This window comes from Anabrus simplex, chromosome X (assembly GCF_040414725.1).
Source record: "Anabrus simplex isolate iqAnaSimp1 chromosome X, ASM4041472v1, whole genome shotgun sequence".
Classification (NCBI taxonomy): Eukaryota; Metazoa; Arthropoda; class Insecta; order Orthoptera; family Tettigoniidae; genus Anabrus; species Anabrus simplex.
Genome location: NC_090279.1, coordinates 217148340 through 217169254, shown reverse-complemented (window position 1 = coordinate 217169254; position 20915 = coordinate 217148340). Strand labels below are relative to the sequence as shown.

Genomic DNA, 20915 nt, shown 5'->3' with positions numbered 1-20915 from the left:
CAAAGCGAGACACGTTGCACTAGAGGCACTCAGAAGAGCAAGAAATTCACCAACGGACTCATCCCTTAGACAATATAATGAAGCTAGGAAGACATACAAAGACATCATAAGGGAAGCGAAAGAAATCTTCCAGGCAAACGAAGAGAGAAAAATGATAGAAGAGGCAAAACAACAATGGTACAAGATAGGATCACCAAAACAACCATATTTCCCAAGACATCCCGCTGGAAACGTGGGAGCGGCATTTTAAAAGCGGTCTACAAGCATACGAAACGCGACCAGATCTGAGGGAGGAAGATTACTCAACAATTAGCTATGAACCTTTCACGGTGGAATAGGTATAACGAGCGATAAATACGACGAAGAACAAAAAGGCATGTGGACTGGATGGAATATATTCTGAAAATCTCAAAACCTCAAGGAAGTATGGACAAAACTGTTTAATGAATGTTTGAAACAAGGAAGTATTCCTCAAAATTGGAGAACTGCCACTCTTAAAGTACTATACAAAGGAAAGGGAGACACGGAAGATCCAAATTCATATCGTGGCACAGCCCTAGAATGTACAGCTTTCAAAATACTAACTAGCCTACTAACAGACCTAGTAGAGGGAGCAATACCAGAAGAACAGTTTGGATTCACAAAGGGAAAGTCAACCTTACAGGCAATAAAATGTCTATTAGAAGATATAAAAGACGCATTAAGAATCCCTAGAGGAAAGCTACATGCTGTCTTCGTAGACTACAAGAAAGTTTTTGATTTATTAAACAGGACTATGATCATCGAGAAACTAGAAGCAATTATTGGTAAAAACTACATCACAAAAATTTTGAGGAATATTCTGAATAACAACATGATACAGATAGATGACAATGTGGACGTGTCAGACCCACTAGAGCAGAAGATTGGAGTATTACAAGGAGACCAATCAGCCCCTTGCTCTTCAATATTGCGACTGGGGACATTTCCAGGATAATTGCTTCAGGAAATGTGAAAATATATGCATACACAGACAACATGGTACTGGTGTCTCGTGAAATTAAAAACCTTCAAGAAGCATTCAGTAAACTTACATCATGGGCTACACACAATGGATTACAACTAAATGAGAAGAAAACAGTGACAATGACTTTCAGGAAAGGTGGCAAGCCAGCAGCCAGTGATATAATATACTACAGACGAGAACCACTAACAGGTGTCTCACAGTTTAAGTATCTTGGATTAACAGTACAGACAAACGGAAACACATTCAGCTACGACATCAAGGAAAAAGTGGCAACTGCAATATCTGCCATGAACAGCATTCAGAATATACAGAAAATTTCAGTGGAAACAGGCTCTGGTATGCCTATTAAAGGAACTTCAGGACAAAAGGGAAGATATATGCCTAGATTTCTTCTCCACAGACGCGATGATCAACAGGGAATGGATAACGACTAACTATGAACTGAGGCCACCAAGACTCGCTTTGCGGTCCATGGTTTCCACTACAAAATCTGCAAGAGAGATACCTACCATGATCCAAGTGAACTGTGGCGACCAATGTGATAGATACCATGTGATAAAATGCAAAAGCAGACAAATCTCGCTGACAAAATTCTGTAATAGTTAAGTGCTATATAAACTATAGAACTATACATTGACCATTATGGCTATAACTGTATTATTATATGACCATTGGCAGCATTAAATATTATCATTATTATTATTATTAAGCTATTCTATCTGTGTAGGTCTTGTTTAAGGAAAGAAACACTTCCACTGATAAAAACAATATTCTCCTTATCACATGACGAAAATTTGCGTCATAATTACAAACTTGTTTCTAAAAATTATAATACAACAGAACAAAGTCCTCAATGAATTCAGACACACACGCAGATGTCCTCCACCAAAGGAACGTATTCTAAATGTTGCACAAGGGGTGGTCAGATGGGCAGGCAACAGGAAGACAGCAGCCTTGCTGGAGATGAGAGCAAGCAGTTCAGACACAATCTCGATGCAATGTACGAGCATAATTTTCTTTGTAACATCACTGTATATTATGCACGTTGAGTGGAGAAAGCTCTAGAAATGTTTGAGAGTAGACATCAATATTTTATATACTGTACATAATACTTCAAGCTGTTTTCATTATGATATTTAGAATGTATTTACATTAAATACCCAAAAATGTTTGCATTCTAATTTAATGTTTGCTTTTTTAAATGGTTGTTTCCCTTGCTCCAGAGTAGCCTGCCTCATGACTATGGCTGCCTGCTCCCGCCTGTCTACGTCCTGTGCCCATGAAGTGAAATGCCTGGCTTGACCACCTCTATGTCAAACCCTCAAACTAAATACAGCACTTGAGCCTTTCAAGGCCGGCGTTACATTTTATGTCAGTGTTTTCCAGGCTTGTAGGCCGTCGTCCAGGAGCATGCGATGCACCAAAGACTGCGTTCGGCATTAACAAGGTTTCTGACCGGCTTCGATAGCAGCGAACACAGTGGAATGGAGTGGTGAAGCACACCAACAGCTTCGACCGTAAGGAGAAATCTGAACGGGTAAACAAAGCCTGGTTTCCAGTCGTGAAAGCCTTAAATCCTGGTGGATACGATGGCTGCAGCAGACCAGAAAAAGCAAAGCGTAATCAGTTGCCTGACTCCCCCACAGCAGGTCGACGTACATCGAGCTCCTTTCTGCTTCAATCATTGGACGAAGAACAGCCAATCAGTGAGCGCCCCTCCAGCGTGGCGGACCAAAAGGTGAGCAGTACACCATAGACTGCACTACATAATGAGATGGAATTGCACCACCACTCCATACCACTGAGAGCTTCGCTGCTGTCGAAGCCGGTTAGAATCCTTGATAATGCCGAACACAGTCTTAGGTGAAAGGTCGGGCCCACCTGGACCAGGGCCTACAAGCCTGAAAAACACGGACCTCAAACTACAATTTTATCAACCCCATTAAGAGTGAATACTGATGATAAAAACACAAAAAGAATGACAGCTCTAATACAAGTATTGAATAATTGATGCTTATTTTTTTCTTTATAGTCCCTGTTTAGTAGGAACACTCCTAGAAATTGAAGAGATTCAAACAAAACACAATTCAATTCAGACATTTAACATACCACAACATAAAAGAAATTGGTAGAACTACATCCAGAAAGGTGTTGTAAAGCAAATTACATTTTCTGTATGGCTGATGTCTTTGTGTACTTTTTACCGAAGGCAAGAGAAATAGAGAACTTTCCTCCAAACTCATACAGTATACCAGCCCTGGAAATAGAAATAGGTTTGGGATTATTTTCACAAGTAAATACAATATACAGGAGTTACAAGTCTTTATCAGGAAGGAAGACTGCAAGTTGTAAAGCAGCAACAGGGCGCACACAGGCACTGCTGCTTGATTTCTGGCCACAAGTAGAAACATTTCCTGTGGATAAATAATAGTTTATTTTTGTCAACTGCAGTGCTAATTTAGAGACCTTAATATGTATAGGCAAGGGCACATCAAAACAGTGCTACAATGAATTAGTCAGAAGCTGGCTACAGGGTTTTACCTGATGACCAATTGCAGTGGAGCCTTAACCCAATATGTGTGTGTTCTATGATTCATTGGTGGTGATGGGTGCTTTGCAATCCTTATTTATTTGCGTGCATCATGTGTGGTCGAGGAGTTAGCTCCTCCTTGTCTGCATTTGTGTGTCCAGTGAGATGACTGCATGTTGTGTGTCATGTGGGTACCGTAAAGTGGGGTAACTTCGGCCACTGACGAATAGCAACACTTATTTTCTTCTGCCTCTTATACTGAAAAAGACGAACCACTTGCAACAACTAAAATGCACATACAATAGAATGCTCTATCAACACTCGGTCATCCAAAGAACATTGGTGGGCTCATTGTTAAATCAATCAGATTTTTTTTTAGCAGCCCCGACTATTGTCTTGTCTGGTAACAGCAGAAAACAAACTGTTCTCTAGCCCCAGCATTCTATTCTCCATTCCAGTGGTTTATGAGGCCAAAATGTAAGTACATCTGGTAACTGATCAACACAATTTGATGCATTTTATTCAAATAGGTTTTCTCAGGAATAGTTTTGTGATAATTTTCCTCTTCCGGTGTAACTTTGGACATGCCTTGAAGATACAGGAAAACATTATGCGGCCGTGGGTATTGTAATTACAATCCTGTTTACTTCAGGAATGCTTTGGAAGAGATTAATAAAAGCACAATAACAATAAACGGGGAAGTTTATCCCGACAGGGAGGGGAAAGACGGTTCCCATTTTCAATGATAAATAGACGGATATCAGTTGACATGGAAGATACACATTTAAGAACTTGATTGACGGCCCAGATATTTTCTAATTTAGACGACAGTGTATTATGAGGACAGTCTACAACATTGCTTCTTTTCGGACCTCCTTTTCTCTTCATACAATTTGGCTTTATGATTTTCGTACCTTTTATTTATTATCTTTTGTACCATTACAAATATTTATGCAATGCAACGTGTAATTTGTAATATCATACAATGCTTGTATGTTTAGGCTAAATAAAATAGTTTCGTCTTTGGGGAAAATGTGAATTTGATCACTATACATCTGTTTTACCACAAATCGTTTTAATTTCTTTGTGATTTTGATACTGGGCGTTCTGCAGGTTTAAAAAAAACATTCACGGTGGCCGAAGTAACACTACATTGAAGAAAACTTAATTTCTTGAGTTATTTTTATGGCGGCCGGAGTTACCCCGTTACTGAATAACAATTAGAATTATGTTGATATTTAAAAATGAAGAACAAACATGGCAGAACTTATATTTTTCAGAAAATTAGAGGGAATATTTCACATCTGAATTTTTAAAATGTACGAGAAAGTGGCCGAAGTTACCTCGTTTATGGCAATGAGGTAGAAAGAAGGTGAAACATAGCTTACAGCAAGGTGGTCTGGTCAAGGCTTAACATCCCTATCTGAAGGACGAATTACCATCAACAGTGCCGTGTGTCCTCACTCCATGAACACCGCGGACCCAAACTTTTCGTACACATTTGTATACCACTACCTCTCCCACCCGGTTGCCTAAAAGCCGGTCTCCAATGATTAACATTTAACACCAACATGTTAAATTTAACATGTTACAATTGACATGTATATTGTGATTGTGTCTCCCAATTGACTTTGCATCTTAACTCAGAATGTTTAGGTTAACACTTTTAACATGTTGGCGTGTTTTCTGGTCCAAATGGAAAACATGTCAAGTCAATTCGTTGTTCGTGAGATGTCGGCACAGCTTCGGCAACTTCCGTGCTGTTTCCATGCCAACAGATAGCCTAAACGACGCAAACAACGTGCTTCTCGTGAAGTAGGATTATAGTTACAACACTCCGCAACACTCATTCTCTTTTTTTATAAGCTACAAATACAGTATGCGCATGCACGTTGTTCTCTCTGCACTATACGAGAACTAAAATTTAGTCAGAAATGGAGTGGAGCAAGGAGATTACTCTGGACTTCATTAATGATATAATAGAAAGGCCTTGTTTGTGGGATGTCTCATCAAAGGAATACAGAGATAAAGCGAAGAAAGCCAACAGTTCCCAGGAACTCGAAATTATCTATAATTGTTCCTGCGAGTGCATCGAAAAAACTAGCATCCCTCTGCTCCCACTACAGTCGAGAATTGTAAAGAGTTCAGAAAAGTCGGAAGTGGGAGGGGACGAAGTTTATACTTGAAAGTGATTCGCTTTTGAAGCAATGAGCAGGATGAGGGGAGGAAATGTGCTTAATAAAACTGCATTTCTAAATCATAACAAGAAGCAACAGTGGCAATAACAAAGGCCAAATCCTCTCCATCTTTTTTTCTTTTTTCTAGTGGCTTTACAACACAGATAGGTCTTATGGTGACGATGGGATAGGAAAGGCCTAGGATTTTGAGGGAAGCTACCGTGGCCTTAATTAAGGTACAGCCCCAGCAGTTGCCTGGTGTGAAAATGGGAAACTATGCAAAACCATCTTCAGGGCTGCCGACAGTGAGATTCGAACCCACTATCTCCCGGATGCAAGCTCACAGCCACGTGCCCCTAACCATACGGCCAACTCACCCAGTAATCCTCTTCATCTGAGTCCATTGCCCTTGTTTGAAAATACTAGACACCACCTCAAAGTATTACCACAAACTGATAAATGAACTACCTGTATATAGACAAAGGAAGTCAAGTTTAACATGTTTATTAAGTGTGGACACAATGTTAAATGAAACAGTATTCAACATTTAACATATTGATGGTGTCACCAGTTAACATTTAACACTTTTAACATGTTGTTGTTAAATGTTAATCAGTGGAGACCAGCCTTAACATTCTGATTTTTTAACCAATGGGACACAGACTGGTTAACTATGGCATCCTCAGAGATGTGAACCAAGATGCGAGTTAAAATTTTAAAAGATTTACAGGAAGGAGAAAATAAAAAACAACTTTCATATAGAATGCACTACTTTTCATTAGTTTGTCAGGTAGACAAGATTCTTCCTGTAGAGGATTTAAGATTTATCTTTGTAATGGAGCAGTTCAAGTGGGTGCAACACTTACTAACAAATCCTAAGTCTTGATATGGGAATATATTTTACTGTGGATAGCTTCAATGTACTTAGAAAGTGAAATAAAGGAGATATGCGGAAAGATCTGCCAAGATGGCCCATTAATGAGGAGGACACGTCTCAATACTCGTGAAGCAGAAACGAGCTCATTGGGATCAGAGAGCACATTATGTGGAGATTATCCTCGTCTCCTCTTCGCAAACTGACCTGACTTGACTTGTCATTACTCGTATTACCTTCACGTCTGTCAGGACTTACGATATGGATGGCTTGGGAGAATGTTTGCTGCAGGGTTTTATGGACCCAACAGGTATTTTTAAGAACAATGGAGCAAGGTACCACTGCAAGTCTCGAGCCACAAACCAACAATTCAGAGTAGCCGCCCAAACCTTGCCTTCTATATGCGCACAGTTGTTTTAGGAATCTCGCCAACCTTCTACACATTGTAAATATAAACAATAATCATCAAAGAACAGAAATAATAAATGAAACCTAAGAATGAAAAGGTTTGATGGAAAGAAAAGCTTTCCTGAGTAAAGAAGGAAGAGAAAAAAGACACATGAGATAAAAATTACTCCAATATTACTTCAACAGTTAGATAGAAAAGGAGCAGCCTGAAGACGACTTAAGTATAAAAAAAGTTCTTTATCTTTAATTAATGTCTGCATCTTTTGTTATCCTGCCTAAATAAAATGTTTTTTTATGACTACTTGAATATGAAACTGACGTCAAGTAACTTACTATGTTTTCTTCCCACTACTTATACTGACCCGTTGGGATTCTCTCTCTATACTTGTCCTCTGTTCCCTTTGTCTTTTTCTTTCTCTCTGTGTTTATCCACCTTTCTTCCCATCCTGTAGTTCACAAATCAACACTAAAGCGAGATGCCCATCATTGACCTACCCCTAATGAGGAACAGAAATGAGCACCAGGGACTGAGAAAAACTGGAATTGATGAACACGTAGAGATTGTCCCTGTCTCCTACACCGGCCTCTTGTCGTGTATATCCTATTACGTGTTCCTATTACTCTGTATATGGACAGGGAATTAAAAAACAAATCTTAAATAATCACCTGTGAAGCTTCAACAAGATCTCTTATTTACTAAAGAATTCAGACAGATAGTAAAATACAATAACCCCAGTCAATTCGTGGTGGAGTTCCTTTAGTAATCCTGATGAATCTGTCACAGCAAGATTCTTATAATGGGCTTTCATTTTTACAGCAGCATCCCAACATACCTATTTCCATATGCAATCTGTACTCATGAAAAAAAAAGAACATTCACCTAGTTAAACACAGTTACAACATAATAATAATAATGTTATTGTTCTTACATCCCTGTAACTACATTTACGGTTTTCGGAGATGCCAAGGAGCCAAAATTTAGTCTTTCAAGAGTTATTTTACGCTGACGTATTTGAGCACCTTCAATTACCACCGGACTGAGCCAAGATCGAACCTGCCAAGTTGGGGTCAACTGTCTGAACCACTCAGCCCGGTACAGTTAAAACAAATGTATTTGGAGTGTGAACAGGGGTGTTCAGAAAATAGCTTCCAGTGAATAGCATCATTGCATCATTAATTAGCAATAGTTTGAACTTGCAATTTCTTTAAGTAAAACCTCAAACACATGACCACACATCTGTACGCACTCAACATGACATTACAGCACTAACATGGTGGACAGCAAAATTAGCTTGAAGATTAGCAACTTTGATCGAGAATCAACAAGAACATAGACACAGTCTTGACACAAGTCATGCGGATCGTCACCATTAAATCGAATGGTCTGTTTCGGTAACCTGCGAAGCATCCAAGAATGAGATGTCTTAACAGTCTGGTACGAGAGTACAAAAGAATATCTTCAAACAAAGCTTTTCATAACCATCAGGAAATCATCATCGGTTCACATGGCACAGATACTGATCAACAGGAACTATAACGGAGCAGCAAAACGACAACGTGAAACACAGCTCTGAAGGAGCGGCACCAAGCAACCTCCTGCCAGTTCCGGTTTCCGTGAAGAACTTCGGTTACCCTGAATAGAACTGAAACCAACAACAAACAATGTGGTTTGCTGCTTCACAAGCGGGGTATGCAAATTTCCCCAACCGTGGCTGCAGTGCAGAACCGTCCACCACATTGCAGCAGAATGGAATGTACTCGGGATCACGGGATAACTGTGGAAATATCTCCACAGTAGCTGGACAAATTGGATATATGACTGTAAAATCAGTGTTTTGGTCCAATTCTTGTTTCTGTCAAGTCTTCAGCCTAAAGGCTGGTTGGATCCTCAAACAGCCCCACCGAAAGTTAGAGGGAAACCGCAGAATATGAGGTGTACAAAGCAACGGCTTTCCTCACCCAAATCTTTTGTGTGTGTGTGCCGTAAGTTTAACAACAATAAGGGATTTTCTTAACCTTTCACTGAACTGAATTTGTAATGTGAACAACATCATAAAAGCGAAGTGGATCATACAGCCTATGACACAAGTCTTCCAAGAAAAAGGAGGTACGTAACATTTTCTGAGTCAAGTGAAGAAGTTCTAACATTCGCTGACTGGGTTCACTCTGAGCTTCAGGAATGACGAGGAGAACAGCCCTGCTTCCACACTGACAGAGACTTGACCCAAGGATACAAGGTACAGGAAGCTATCATATTGACCTGAATACAAGGTGGCCTTGCATAGAAGACACCCTGAATTTTTGGAAAGTATTTACAAGAAAAATTAAATGAATGTAATCACAAATATATTCCAGCTCTCCTACAACTAAAATTATTTAATAATCTCTAAAGTGAATCTAAGAGCAAAAGTTCTCATGTGATCCTGTATGCATGGAACTACAGTAGAACCTCGATAATTCAAAATCGGTTAAATCCAAATCTTGCCTAATTCCAAGCAGCTCTCATTCCCGGAAACATGAGGTATGGTTTTTGCATGTTATTTAAATTGTTTAATTCGAAAAACGCATAATTCGTAATTCGAAGAACAATGTCTGTTCCGTTACCGAAATTCAGACTTTTAATTTGAAACGACCTTTACATTTGGAAGAAAAAAAAAGTATTTTACAGAGCAATTTAAATCCAAATTTCTCTCTGTCCTGAAAGAACGCGCCTTCCAGAACATGCAGGGTTAACACCGCACATTCACCTACTTCAGCATGTCGACAGTGTGCTTCATATGTGCTAAATTCGAGTGGAATCATAATTCTTTTGTATTTGGCGTTCTAAGGAATGCCACAATATCATGTAGCAGGCAGTATGTGGAGAGGTAGAATCCGCGAACACTGGTGATGCCGACAGTTGGTGCAAAAGCGTTGTTTATATAATCAATTCGTATGCACCAAACAATATTCGAAACAGACTTTCAACGTATTAGGTCGTGTTACGTACATGTAGTACGCGTTGAAGAGATGCTGCTATTCAATATTCATTGACATGCCCCACAACGGGCGACTTAAACGCACTCTACAGTGTGCTAGCAGCAGTGCCAGACCTGTAGCTCAGATCCTTTCAAACAGAACAAAGATGGCCTAGGCCACCATAGCTCAATTGGTAGAGCAACCGACGCGAAATCGGGAGGTTGTGGGTTTGGATCCCACTGGTGTCCGGCTGGCCATTTTTGTTCTGTACTCAACATCTCTTCAACACGTACTACATGTACGTAACACGACCTAATACGTTGAAAGTCTGTTTCGATTACAATGCGGTCGTGAAAATTCAATATTCACCAAACAATATTGTCTATGCCGATAAAACCGCACTGTTTGTTTTATTTTTTTAAATGCTGAAGCTAAATGGACTTATGGTTTAAAAGGAGACAATTGCCAGCCGGGATAAGTATTGTGTTGTAATGCACTGTACACGGAAGCAAGAGACTGACTTCCTTCCCCTTTATAGGAAAGTTTGAAAAGCCACGACGTTTTAAGGGCGTAGGCACTTTCCGTGCAAGTACAAGGCATCTAAAATGCATACAATGCAGTAATCCAATGAATAAAGCTCTCGCACAGGGGGACCAGTATAGATTTCTCCTCGTCTTTGAATCATGTTTTCTTTCTTTTGATTTCATTGCGCGAGTTACGTTTGCCAGCGAGTTATCCAAGTGCATTATTTGAATACTGTAAATGCACTTTGTTTGATACAAAGTTTGGAAACAGAATTTTCCCATAGCATTTGAGAGGTTTAAACTGTGAATCAAGGTTAATTGAATGCAATAACGGGTCTCAGAACATATTGTGACGCTGCAAGGGTTGGCATTTCCGAATTCCGTGTTGGCGGTTAATTCGAAATCACGTAATTCAAAGTCCGATTTTTGCGTCCCAACGACTTTGAATTAACGAGGTTTTACTGTACTATAAAACTCAAGGTCTCAGCTAAATGCCACAATGATCCACCTCATACTTTGAGTGTTCAGTACACTTCAGAGTGCCGTAGCGACTGAATGTGTCTCTGCCCAAGGAACACCTCGAAAGAAAACAAGGAATCCTTACATCTCATAGTACAGTTTATAAAGTGAGCTACAATGGACGCCCATTTACTCCGACGGACATTCTACTTTCAAGTACCAGTAGGCTGGATCTACTGAATCAAAACCAATCATGGAACAACTGTCTTAGCCAATGTGGCCTTTGTCTCAACACCGAGAAGACTGAGTACACAGAGACCAATCCACACAATGGTACTCTTCAATGGCAAGGATATCATAAAATCTACCCCCTCAAAGTAACTGGGATCTCGTTTGCAGAGTAATGGCAATCTCAATGAGGAAGCAAGGATCAATACGAAATGGAAGCGGCAGAGAGATATCACTGGTGTGCTCTGTGACTGCCAATCTGTCTGAAACCAAAGATATATCTCAATGTGGTCAGCCCACTTGCGCTTACTGGATCAAAATGAATACCAGAAATAATGACCAACTCCATATCATGGCAATGAGGATTCTTCAATGGAGTATGGGAATTACACGATGGGACATCTGCAACAACACAATTGGGAGGTGAATGAATGTTATCCCAAAGGAAAAACTAATTTTAATAAATACAAATAATAAATGCAGAACAGATGCCTCGAGTGGTAGACATGACAGATGTGCTTCACTTGAAACCGTCACCGGTACAACAATAAATCAAGTCGACAGTCAATGCCCAGTTGTAAACCTAACGACGGGTAGATACCATAAAGTCGGACCTAAAATGTATCAACTTACATCCAAGTGATGTGTTTCGACAGATCAAAATTGTGTTCTGGTATCCAGAAAATGGATCCGCACCTGTGAGATATTAGGAGGAGGAAGAAATTCGCTGAAGTTTCTGAATCTAAGAGCTATACAGAGAAGTTCACTTCCAAGAATGCACAAGATACACTGAACATCAACTATGAAATAAAGATCTTGGGTGTAGTCTAAAAATTTTCAACTCAAAGGATGCGATACCCACATCCTAACCAGAAAAACCATTGTCAAGTCAATATGCACACCCTGCGGAATAAATACACAAAATTTACAAAATGAAAATTCACACAAAATAAAATGGAATATCCTTTTGCCCTGTGCTGCTTTACATCCTTATGCAAAGTTTTCCTTCCTATTTTCCTATTCTATTTGTTCATCATGGGGTAACATTCACTTCTGATTTTAAAAATAAACCAAAATAATATTCAGAAGAAATGGAATCACCAAATGTATGCTAAAACAATGACATATTTTATTCCCATGATTTACAACAACAACAAGATTTACACAATATAAAAACAACAACAGTAACTATAAAATTTCTCAAAAGGACAAAAAAATAATAAAAAAATATTTGGCAGTCAGTCTTTAGTTTGATATCACAGAAACACTTTTAGAGTTCACAGTCACAACAACAATATCACAGTGTGGTGCATCAGGGACGAGCGGTTCAACCTACCAGTTCTAGGCGTGACCCGGTCGGAGCCAGGCTAGGGTGCAGGTAGTGGTCATCCCCCCCTTCCTCGTGGGTCTCTGGAACAGACAATCCCCCTTCATTACTTCTATTCCTAGATCAAGGTCACAACTATCCTCTGCTGCAGGAAGAGTAACAGGCTTAGTTAAGTGAATTTATTTTTGTAATCTTAAATAAGATGTTTTTTTATGGAGGCCTTGCCCGACTGTGAATTAATTCTTTATGAATAACGAAAATTGTTCATCATCATCACTGTACAGTTCCAGTTTCCCAAGTACTGTTAATAATTAAAATTGTTATCAGTCTTTATTTTCATTAAATGTTTTACTCCACAATGCATTTCAGAGACCAGGCTCTGTCGTCAGTTAGTGAAATGATGACATTTAATTGTTAATCTACTTGATAGAAAATTGTTTTCAAAGAAAATTAATCTATTCATCATTTTGGGATTACGCTGTGTAATCAAAATATATAACCTCACTCAACGCACATTTCAAAAGGTACCTTGCCTTTCTTCATCATGAACAAACCGAAAACGGAAATATGATGAATCAATGGTTGCTAAGAGAAAGCAACAAATAACGATGTAATAGGGATGCCATTTTAGCCCCATGCTAAGAACAATTAATGGCAGCAGTAAAGCATCAGTTTCTGATAACAGGTAGCCATGATTCACCGAGGTTGTAGCCCGTATCGCTTTTGAAATCATCTGGGTGTTTACGGATTTCAACCGCCTCTCTGACGAGTCTGGGGCGATATTGTTTTATATGGGCACTTGGAACATGAGATCATGACCAAGTGTTAAAGCATGGTCAGCAACAGGTGATTTATCAGGCTGGTCGAGTCGGATACACCTATTATGTTCCTTAATGCGAGTACATATTGTTCTCGAAGTCTGCCCAATATAAACCTTGCCACATGTACAGGGAACTCGATAGATATCCAGTCATTGCAATTTAGGCAAACTGTCCTTAGCTGGTCACAGGAGATGGCTAATCCTACCTGAAGAGTCAAATACAGTTTGTATATTGTACCTACGTAAGATTTTAGCAAATACGATCAGTCATGTTATGTATGTAAGCTAGGTGAGCAGTTCCTCTTACATCCTTTTTTTCTCTCTCTTTTTTTTTTTGCTAGTTGCTTTACGTCGCACCGACACAGATAGGTCTTATAGCGACAATGGGACAGGGAAGGGCAAGGAGTGGGAAGGAAACGGCCGTGGCCTTAATTAGATGTCCAATTATAGGTCGGTTTCAGAACTGTGGAGATTGAAGCTTTGCTATAACCATTGCTCTCAGAGGTGTTAATTTCCTCTTGTAGAGCAGACACTTCACAAATCCTCTTAGCCATGGCAGTTATGAGTTGTAAGGATACCATGTTTCTGGGCAGGGTGATGGCACGAATCGGCATGGAGATATCTACTGGTGAGTGTTGGCCTATGGCAAACGCGTGTCGAGTGAGTTTATATATTTTAATTACATGGCATAATCCCAAAAATATTACATCCTGAATAGTCATAAGGGCCGTGAAAGTCTCAATGCTGAAATTAAACTATTTCATTTAGGTGTAGAGGCTATGAGCATTATGAATTGATTACATCTATGTCAGGTCAATTATAGGCGAGTGTCATCCCAGAAATATACGCTAGCTCCTATAGTTCCGTTTTTATGAGTTTCGACTTGACAGTTAGCCGGAAGTCAGCCGGTGGTGCCAAATTGCCACGAATACAAACAGCTGATTTACGATACATAACACGAACAGAAATGTAAATACTGGAATATAAGTCCATAATCGGTTATTCTTTGTAGCAACATACATGATTCACGTAAGATCAATAATGCACAACACATTTAGGATAAGGCTACAAGATAAAAATATGTCAATTCTCGAACAGATAAACCGTGAGAAAATTAAATTAAATTTCTACTCACCATGTAGACGATCTCGCGTTGCTGTTAGATTCAGTTTCCCGTAACGAAGGAAATAATCCTACAAAGCGAATATACCACTCATTTCTCAGTCACTATCGGCATTGTCATCGTCTGTTGAGGTTTCACTCTCGCTTGGCCCTAAAGAGATAATAAAGTCTTCAACATAATCATCTGAACTACTTTATGCCCGTTTCTTCTGGCTATCCACCACATAAACTGGGTACTGGGGCTTGTTTTGTTTCAAGAGATGCATACGATCCCCCTTCCCCATGTCATCGCGAACCGAAATATTGTGCTCCTTCAACCACTTAATCAACTCATTCTTTCTAGCCGACATTGTTGGTGCTTTGTCAAGAATGACTCTCCAACATTACAAACAATTTCCCGAGCCCGGCTCCTTAGTGGAGTACCTCGTCCGAAGGGCTTTCTTCTCTTGGGAGCTTCATCCTTAGACGTAGGCGTCGACATGACAGAACATCAAATTCACACACGGGCATAAAATTAACCTACTATATAACTACCGAACGAAATGTTAAACTAAGCTACTATATAAAATATAACGCGCTATACTATTAAAAATACTAAACAATACATTTATAAACTCTACACTGCGAAATATAAACGAACAACAACCTAGCACAAAGACACACAAAAACCGCGAAAAGAACTGAGCACAATACAGCACACAGCTGATAGCACGTGGTTACAGTAAACAACAAATCGACAACACTGCTAACCGCAACTGGAGTCTAACGCGCTCTATCGGAGCGATCGGCTGTCTATGATTGGCTGTTGATTAATTCACTTACCCTCCGCCAAAAGGCAGTGCTCAAACGTCAAGTCGAAACTCATAATAACTGAACTATAAGGCTTAATACTGTTTTTTAATATTAATTTTCAATTTTACCACTGAGCAAGTGTTGAGGATCTATTAACCCTTTCCCACAGAATATCTTTGACTCACTGTCGGGCGAAACTTAGAGTAATAATTTGCTTGTCAGGTATAGTTGTGGAGTACCTTCACTAAATAATTTATTCTGTAAAAACCACTTAAGATATCACTTTCAAATTTTGTAACAATGGAAAATACACAATAGTTATTCTAAAATGATACAATCAGATCACCTAATTACACGCAAGCCCCCCCCCCCCGTTCAGAATGATACATCAGGAAGCATCCAATATGGTGCATAATATTAAGTTGCTTGTTCTTGAAGTCAGTCTAAATTGCTGGACATGATGGGGCTCTTATTTTCTTGGTAATGCAGAGAACGCAGGAATTCACCCTGAATCTCCCAATTTGTTTCATTTTCGGGATCAGTCAGATGAAGATATTAGGTAGCAATCGTGCTTCCTCTCGGACATACAAACTATAAACAATTTTTGACTGAATGGGATTGGAAGATAAATTGACATTAGTTGGAATAGGCTATTATGTAATTAAGTAGAGGCTCATAGTCTGAAACAGAATTAACTGAAGAATTGAAACTGATAATTATGTTTTTTACAAGTAGGCCTAAAAAGGAGACGTACCTGAATGAACATTTCCTATCCTGTGCCGTATTTCGATTTCTCTCAGATTCATATCCTGTCCCAAATGCTTCCCATACCATTTTTATTATCATTCCTACAACTTCGAACTCACTATCATTGCATCTATCAACATACTGATCTAATTTGTAACAAATACTCTCTGCATTCAACTGGTTACGAGCAGCCATGTTGCTGCAATGTGTTTACATTCAGTCAGCTGTCTGTTCTATCTAAGAAAACGTATAAAAGAACACTTTATTTTAGAATTCTGTGCATGCCAGCTGTATCTAGGAAGCGTAGGGAATTCACTGGTTCCAAAAAGTTATATGATTAGCAGACAGATGGCAGAGGAAGTCGGTTTGAAAGTCGAGTACGCTTTACTACGCAATCAGCAGGAAAGAGTTAATGATGTCAACCACATGATAAATTCAGAAAGGTTCGTGTATATATAATCACCTGTAAAAACTGTGAATGTTTTAGACTGGACAAACTGGAAGAAGACTTGAAATCAGATTTTAAGAACACCTGGCGCCACTTCAGCTTCATAAGCATGGAAAATCAGAAGTTGCTGGACATCTACATGACAATGGTCATAAAGTATCAAATATACAAAATTCTCTCACTGTTTTACACAGATATCTAAAAGGGATAAATTTGAGTATTTAAGAAATTTCCAGAGATATCTGGAAGTTTGTAAAAAATATAATTGCAAATATCTCCATTATTATTCACTGTAAGGTAAAAGCAGTATGAAACATCCAAAGTCAGCAATTATATTTTGCAGAGTACAGTTAATATTGAGAGAAGCTTAATATTTCCTGTTTTGTCCATGATAATCGCTACACCACTATGGTGCACACCCAGTCTAACCCTGAACTTAAAGACAGATTTTCAAGAAATTCTGTTAAGCCGTTTTTCCTGTGATGTTGACAAAGATAGACAAAAATGGAATGGACTTATTTTTGACATTTGTATACCTAATCGGAGACAAATATCAAGTGTGATGCAAAATTCTGAAGTGTAAAGACTATAAAATTTGGGCTATTCTTGACAACTTGTGTGACTTACCTTCTTTGGTCTTGTTGGCACACGAAGGACGATAACGGCCCGTCTTGATGGCCATGAGCAGGTGGCGGTAGTAAGGGTGCAGTGGAGAGTCGAAAGCCAGGAACTGGAACTGGGGATTGTTGGCTTGTTTCATCTTCAGTAGGATCTCCATCTGAGCTCCCTGCTGGCTGATGAACATTGCAGTCTTCACGATGATAGCGTTCAGCTTCACAGTCTCGGGCTACAACAAATTCTCTCTCTAGTATTCTAACTTCAGAGTCTCTAAGGGAGAAGTTTCTCATTAATTCTGTACACCTCAGTAGTGGAAAAAATTTTAAGACCATAATCAATCGAAATGAAATGTCATCTACAAGCTAAATTCTTTGCATAAGAATTCTGTAAACTTATTTCTAAGCACTCATATATTATTGCACAAGTATAACCAGATATGAGTATGCAGTTAAGGTCGAGTTCTCTCGAAGTTATCAGTGTAGAAATATCAGAAATCTCCTTCAAAATTCTATTATTGTAGGAAAAATAACATACCGAGTAGTATAAGGCATAAGTAGGGGCCGTATTTTTTTTTCATATCTTCTTTCTTACCTATACAGTAGAACCTCGATAATTCTAAATCGGTTAATTCAAAATCCTGCCTAATTCGAAGAAGCTCTCGTTCCCGGAAACATAAGGTACGGTTTTGCATGTTATTTAAATTGTTTAACTCAAAATACGGATAATTCATAATTCGAAGAACAATGTCGGTCTCATTACCGAAATTCAGACTTTTAATTCAAAACTTTACATTTTAAAAAAATTTTTTTTTTTTCAGAGTAAATTAAATTTGAAATTTATCCACGTCATAACAGAAAGCGTCTTCCGGAACGTGCTAGGGAAGATTTCAGTACTTTCACTCACTTTGGTGTGTCTACAGTGTGCTTCATATTTGCTAAGTTTGTGTAAAATCGTAATTCTTTTGTATTCAGCGTTTTAAGGAACACCAAAATATCACATGGCAGGCAGTGTGTGGAGAAGCAGAATCCGCAAACGCCGGCGATGCCGACATTTGGCAAAAAAGCGTGGCTCATATAATCAATTCGTACGCACCGAATATTGTCAATGCCAATGAAACTGCATTGTTGATTTTTAATGCCGAGACCAAACGGACTTACGGTTTTATAGGAGGGAAGTGCCAGCTGGGAAATCGTACAAGGGGGGTCATTGCACTGTGTTGCAATGCACACGGAAGCGAGAGACTTCTTCCACTCGTCATAGGGAAGTTCGATAAGCCACAATGTTTTAAGGGCGTTGGGCACTTTCTGTGAAAGTACAGGACATTTAAAATGCATTAGTACAGTAATCCAATCAATAAAGGACTTGCACAACAGAGCCAGTATAATTTGTCCTCATCTTTGAATCGTGCGTTTTTTTTCTTTCGATGCGTGAGGTTATGTTTGACAGTGATTTATAATAATTTATTAAGGTGCGCTCAAAAGAGCATTACTTAACCTAGTAAAAACATTTACAAATTAGCAATTTTTATATTCTCAGTTCAAAACTTTAGAGTACAAGGCGGGTCATTCCACTGTGTTGCAATGCACACGGAAGCGAGAGACTTCTTCCCTACTATATTCGCTAATGGATTTCACCCTTTTCAGACATTCCGTTATATGATATAAACTGCACTTCTGATCACAGAGGGTGCAAATGCACTCATTGTTTGGTAAGTACTGTAATGTTTGTATTATGTAAAAATGAAGACACGTTCACTAAATACTGCAGAGAATCAGAAACATACAAAAAGAAGAAATGAACATAATTTTAAGCGGCAAATAATCGGCAATACTTTACACATTCCAAAGGAATTGAAAAGTGATAAGAGAGCAATTTATAACAGACACAACAAAAACATTCGTCCAAGCCAGCATTTCTGTAAAAAAAAATTGGACAATCGTGGCATGAGGTCAGGGATGAATATACTGTAGAACCTTTATAATTCCAAAACGGTTAATTCAAAATCTCGCCTAATTTGAAGCAGCTCTTGTTTCCGGTGACATAAGGTACAGTTTTGCATGAAAGTTGGAATTCAAGAGGACAAACTGGGGCAAATATTCATTTATAGGAAGGGGAGTTAGGGATTGGAATAACTTACCAAGGGAGATGTTCAATAAATCTCCAATTTCTTTGAAATCATTTCCGAAAAGGCTAGGAAAGCAACAGATAGGGAATCTGCCACCTGGGCGACTGCCCTAAATGCAGATCAGTATTGATTGATTGATTGATTGAAATACGGATAATTCATAATTTGAAGAACAATGTCGGTCCCGTTACCAAAATTCGAAACTGCCTTTATATTTTGAAGAAAAAAAAAAGTATTTTACAGAGAGTAATTTAAACTCAGAATTTCTCTGTGTCATGAAAGAAGGTGTCTTCCGGAACGTGCAGGGGTAACTTTGCGCACTTTCACTTACTTCGGCATTTCTACAGTGTGCTTCATATCTGCTATATACGAGCGGAATCGTAATTACTTTGTATTCGGCGTTTTAAGGAACGCCACAACATCATGTAGCAGGCAGTGTGTGGAAAGGTAGAATCCGCGAACAATGGCGATGCTGACAGTTGGCGAAAAAGCATGGCTTATAGCCTATAATCAATTTGTAAGCACCAAACAATACTGTCAATGCCGATGAAACTTCATTGCTTGTTTGTTTTATTTTTTAAATGCTGAGGCCAAACTGACTTAAGGTTTTAAAGGAGAGAATTACCAGCCGGGAAATGTACTGTGTTGCTATGCAGTGCACACGGAAGTGAGAAACTTCCTTCCCCCGTCATAGGAAAGTTTGAACAGCCACTATGTTTTAAGGGCGTCGGGCACTTTCCATCCCAGTAAAAGTCATCTAAAAAATGTAAACAGTACAGCAATCCAAAAGATAAAACATTTGCACAGGGGAGCCAGCATAATTTTTCCTCGTCTTTGAATCTTGTTTTTCTTCCTTTCGTTGTGTGAGGTTATGTTTGCCATTGTTTTATCCAATTTGAATAATGTAAATGCACCTTGTTGGATACATTTCTGAAATAGTGTTTTCCATGGCATTTGAAAAGTTTAAACTGAGAATCAAGATGATTGCATGCATTAATGGGTCTTAGAAGTGCCATGGCGGGAAATCGTACAAGTATAGTCGCTGTACTGTTGTTGTAATGTGGACGGAAGCGAGAGACTTTCTCCCCTAGTCATAGGAAAGTTTGATAAGCCGCGATGTTTTAAGGGCATCGGGTACTTTCGTGCAAGCACAAGGCACATAAAATGCACACAGTATAGTAATCCAATGAATACGGCACTTACACAGGGGAGTCAGTAGAGATTTCTCCTCGTCTTTGAATCGTGTTTTCTTTCTTGTGATTTCATTGCGTGAGGTTATGTTGACCAGTGAGTTATCCAACTGCATTATTTAAATACTATAAATGTACCTTGTTGGATACATTTTGGAAATAGTTTTTTCCCATGGCATTTGAGAGCTTTAAACTGTGAATCGAGGTTAACTGCATGCAGTAACAGGTCTTAGAATATATTGTGAAGCCGAAAGGGTTAGCATTTCCGAAGTACGTGTTGGCGGTTAATTCGAAATCATGTAATTCGAAGTCCGATTTTTGCGTCCCAACGACTTTGAATGAATGAGGTTTTACTGTAAAAGGAAAATAAATAATACTGTCTTTATTGTACAATATGATGATATTAGTAGGCCTATTGCAAATAAATCGCCTGGTTGAGTAGTTATAATGTTTTTACGCCCCACTAACTACTTTTACGGTTTTTAGAGACGCCAAGATGTCGGAATGTTGTCCCACAGGAGTTCTTTTTCATGCCAGTAAAACTAGTAACACAGGGCTGACG

At 39.0% G+C, this 20915-nt stretch overlaps 1 protein-coding gene across 1 annotated transcript in view; it reads right to left on the bottom strand.

Moving 5' to 3' along the window:
* The window catches only part of su(w[a]) (suppressor of white-apricot), a 96167-nt gene that overhangs the window by 57507 nt on the left and 17745 nt on the right, over positions 1 to 20915 (bottom strand). The window contains exons 4-5 of the mRNA XM_067159603.2: positions 17048 to 17267; positions 12501 to 12574 (exon numbers count right to left, since the gene is read on the bottom strand). Coding sequence (XP_067015704.1) covers positions 12501 to 12574; positions 17048 to 17267 — 294 coding nt within the window. The remainder of the gene's footprint in view (positions 1 to 12500; positions 12575 to 17047; positions 17268 to 20915) is intronic.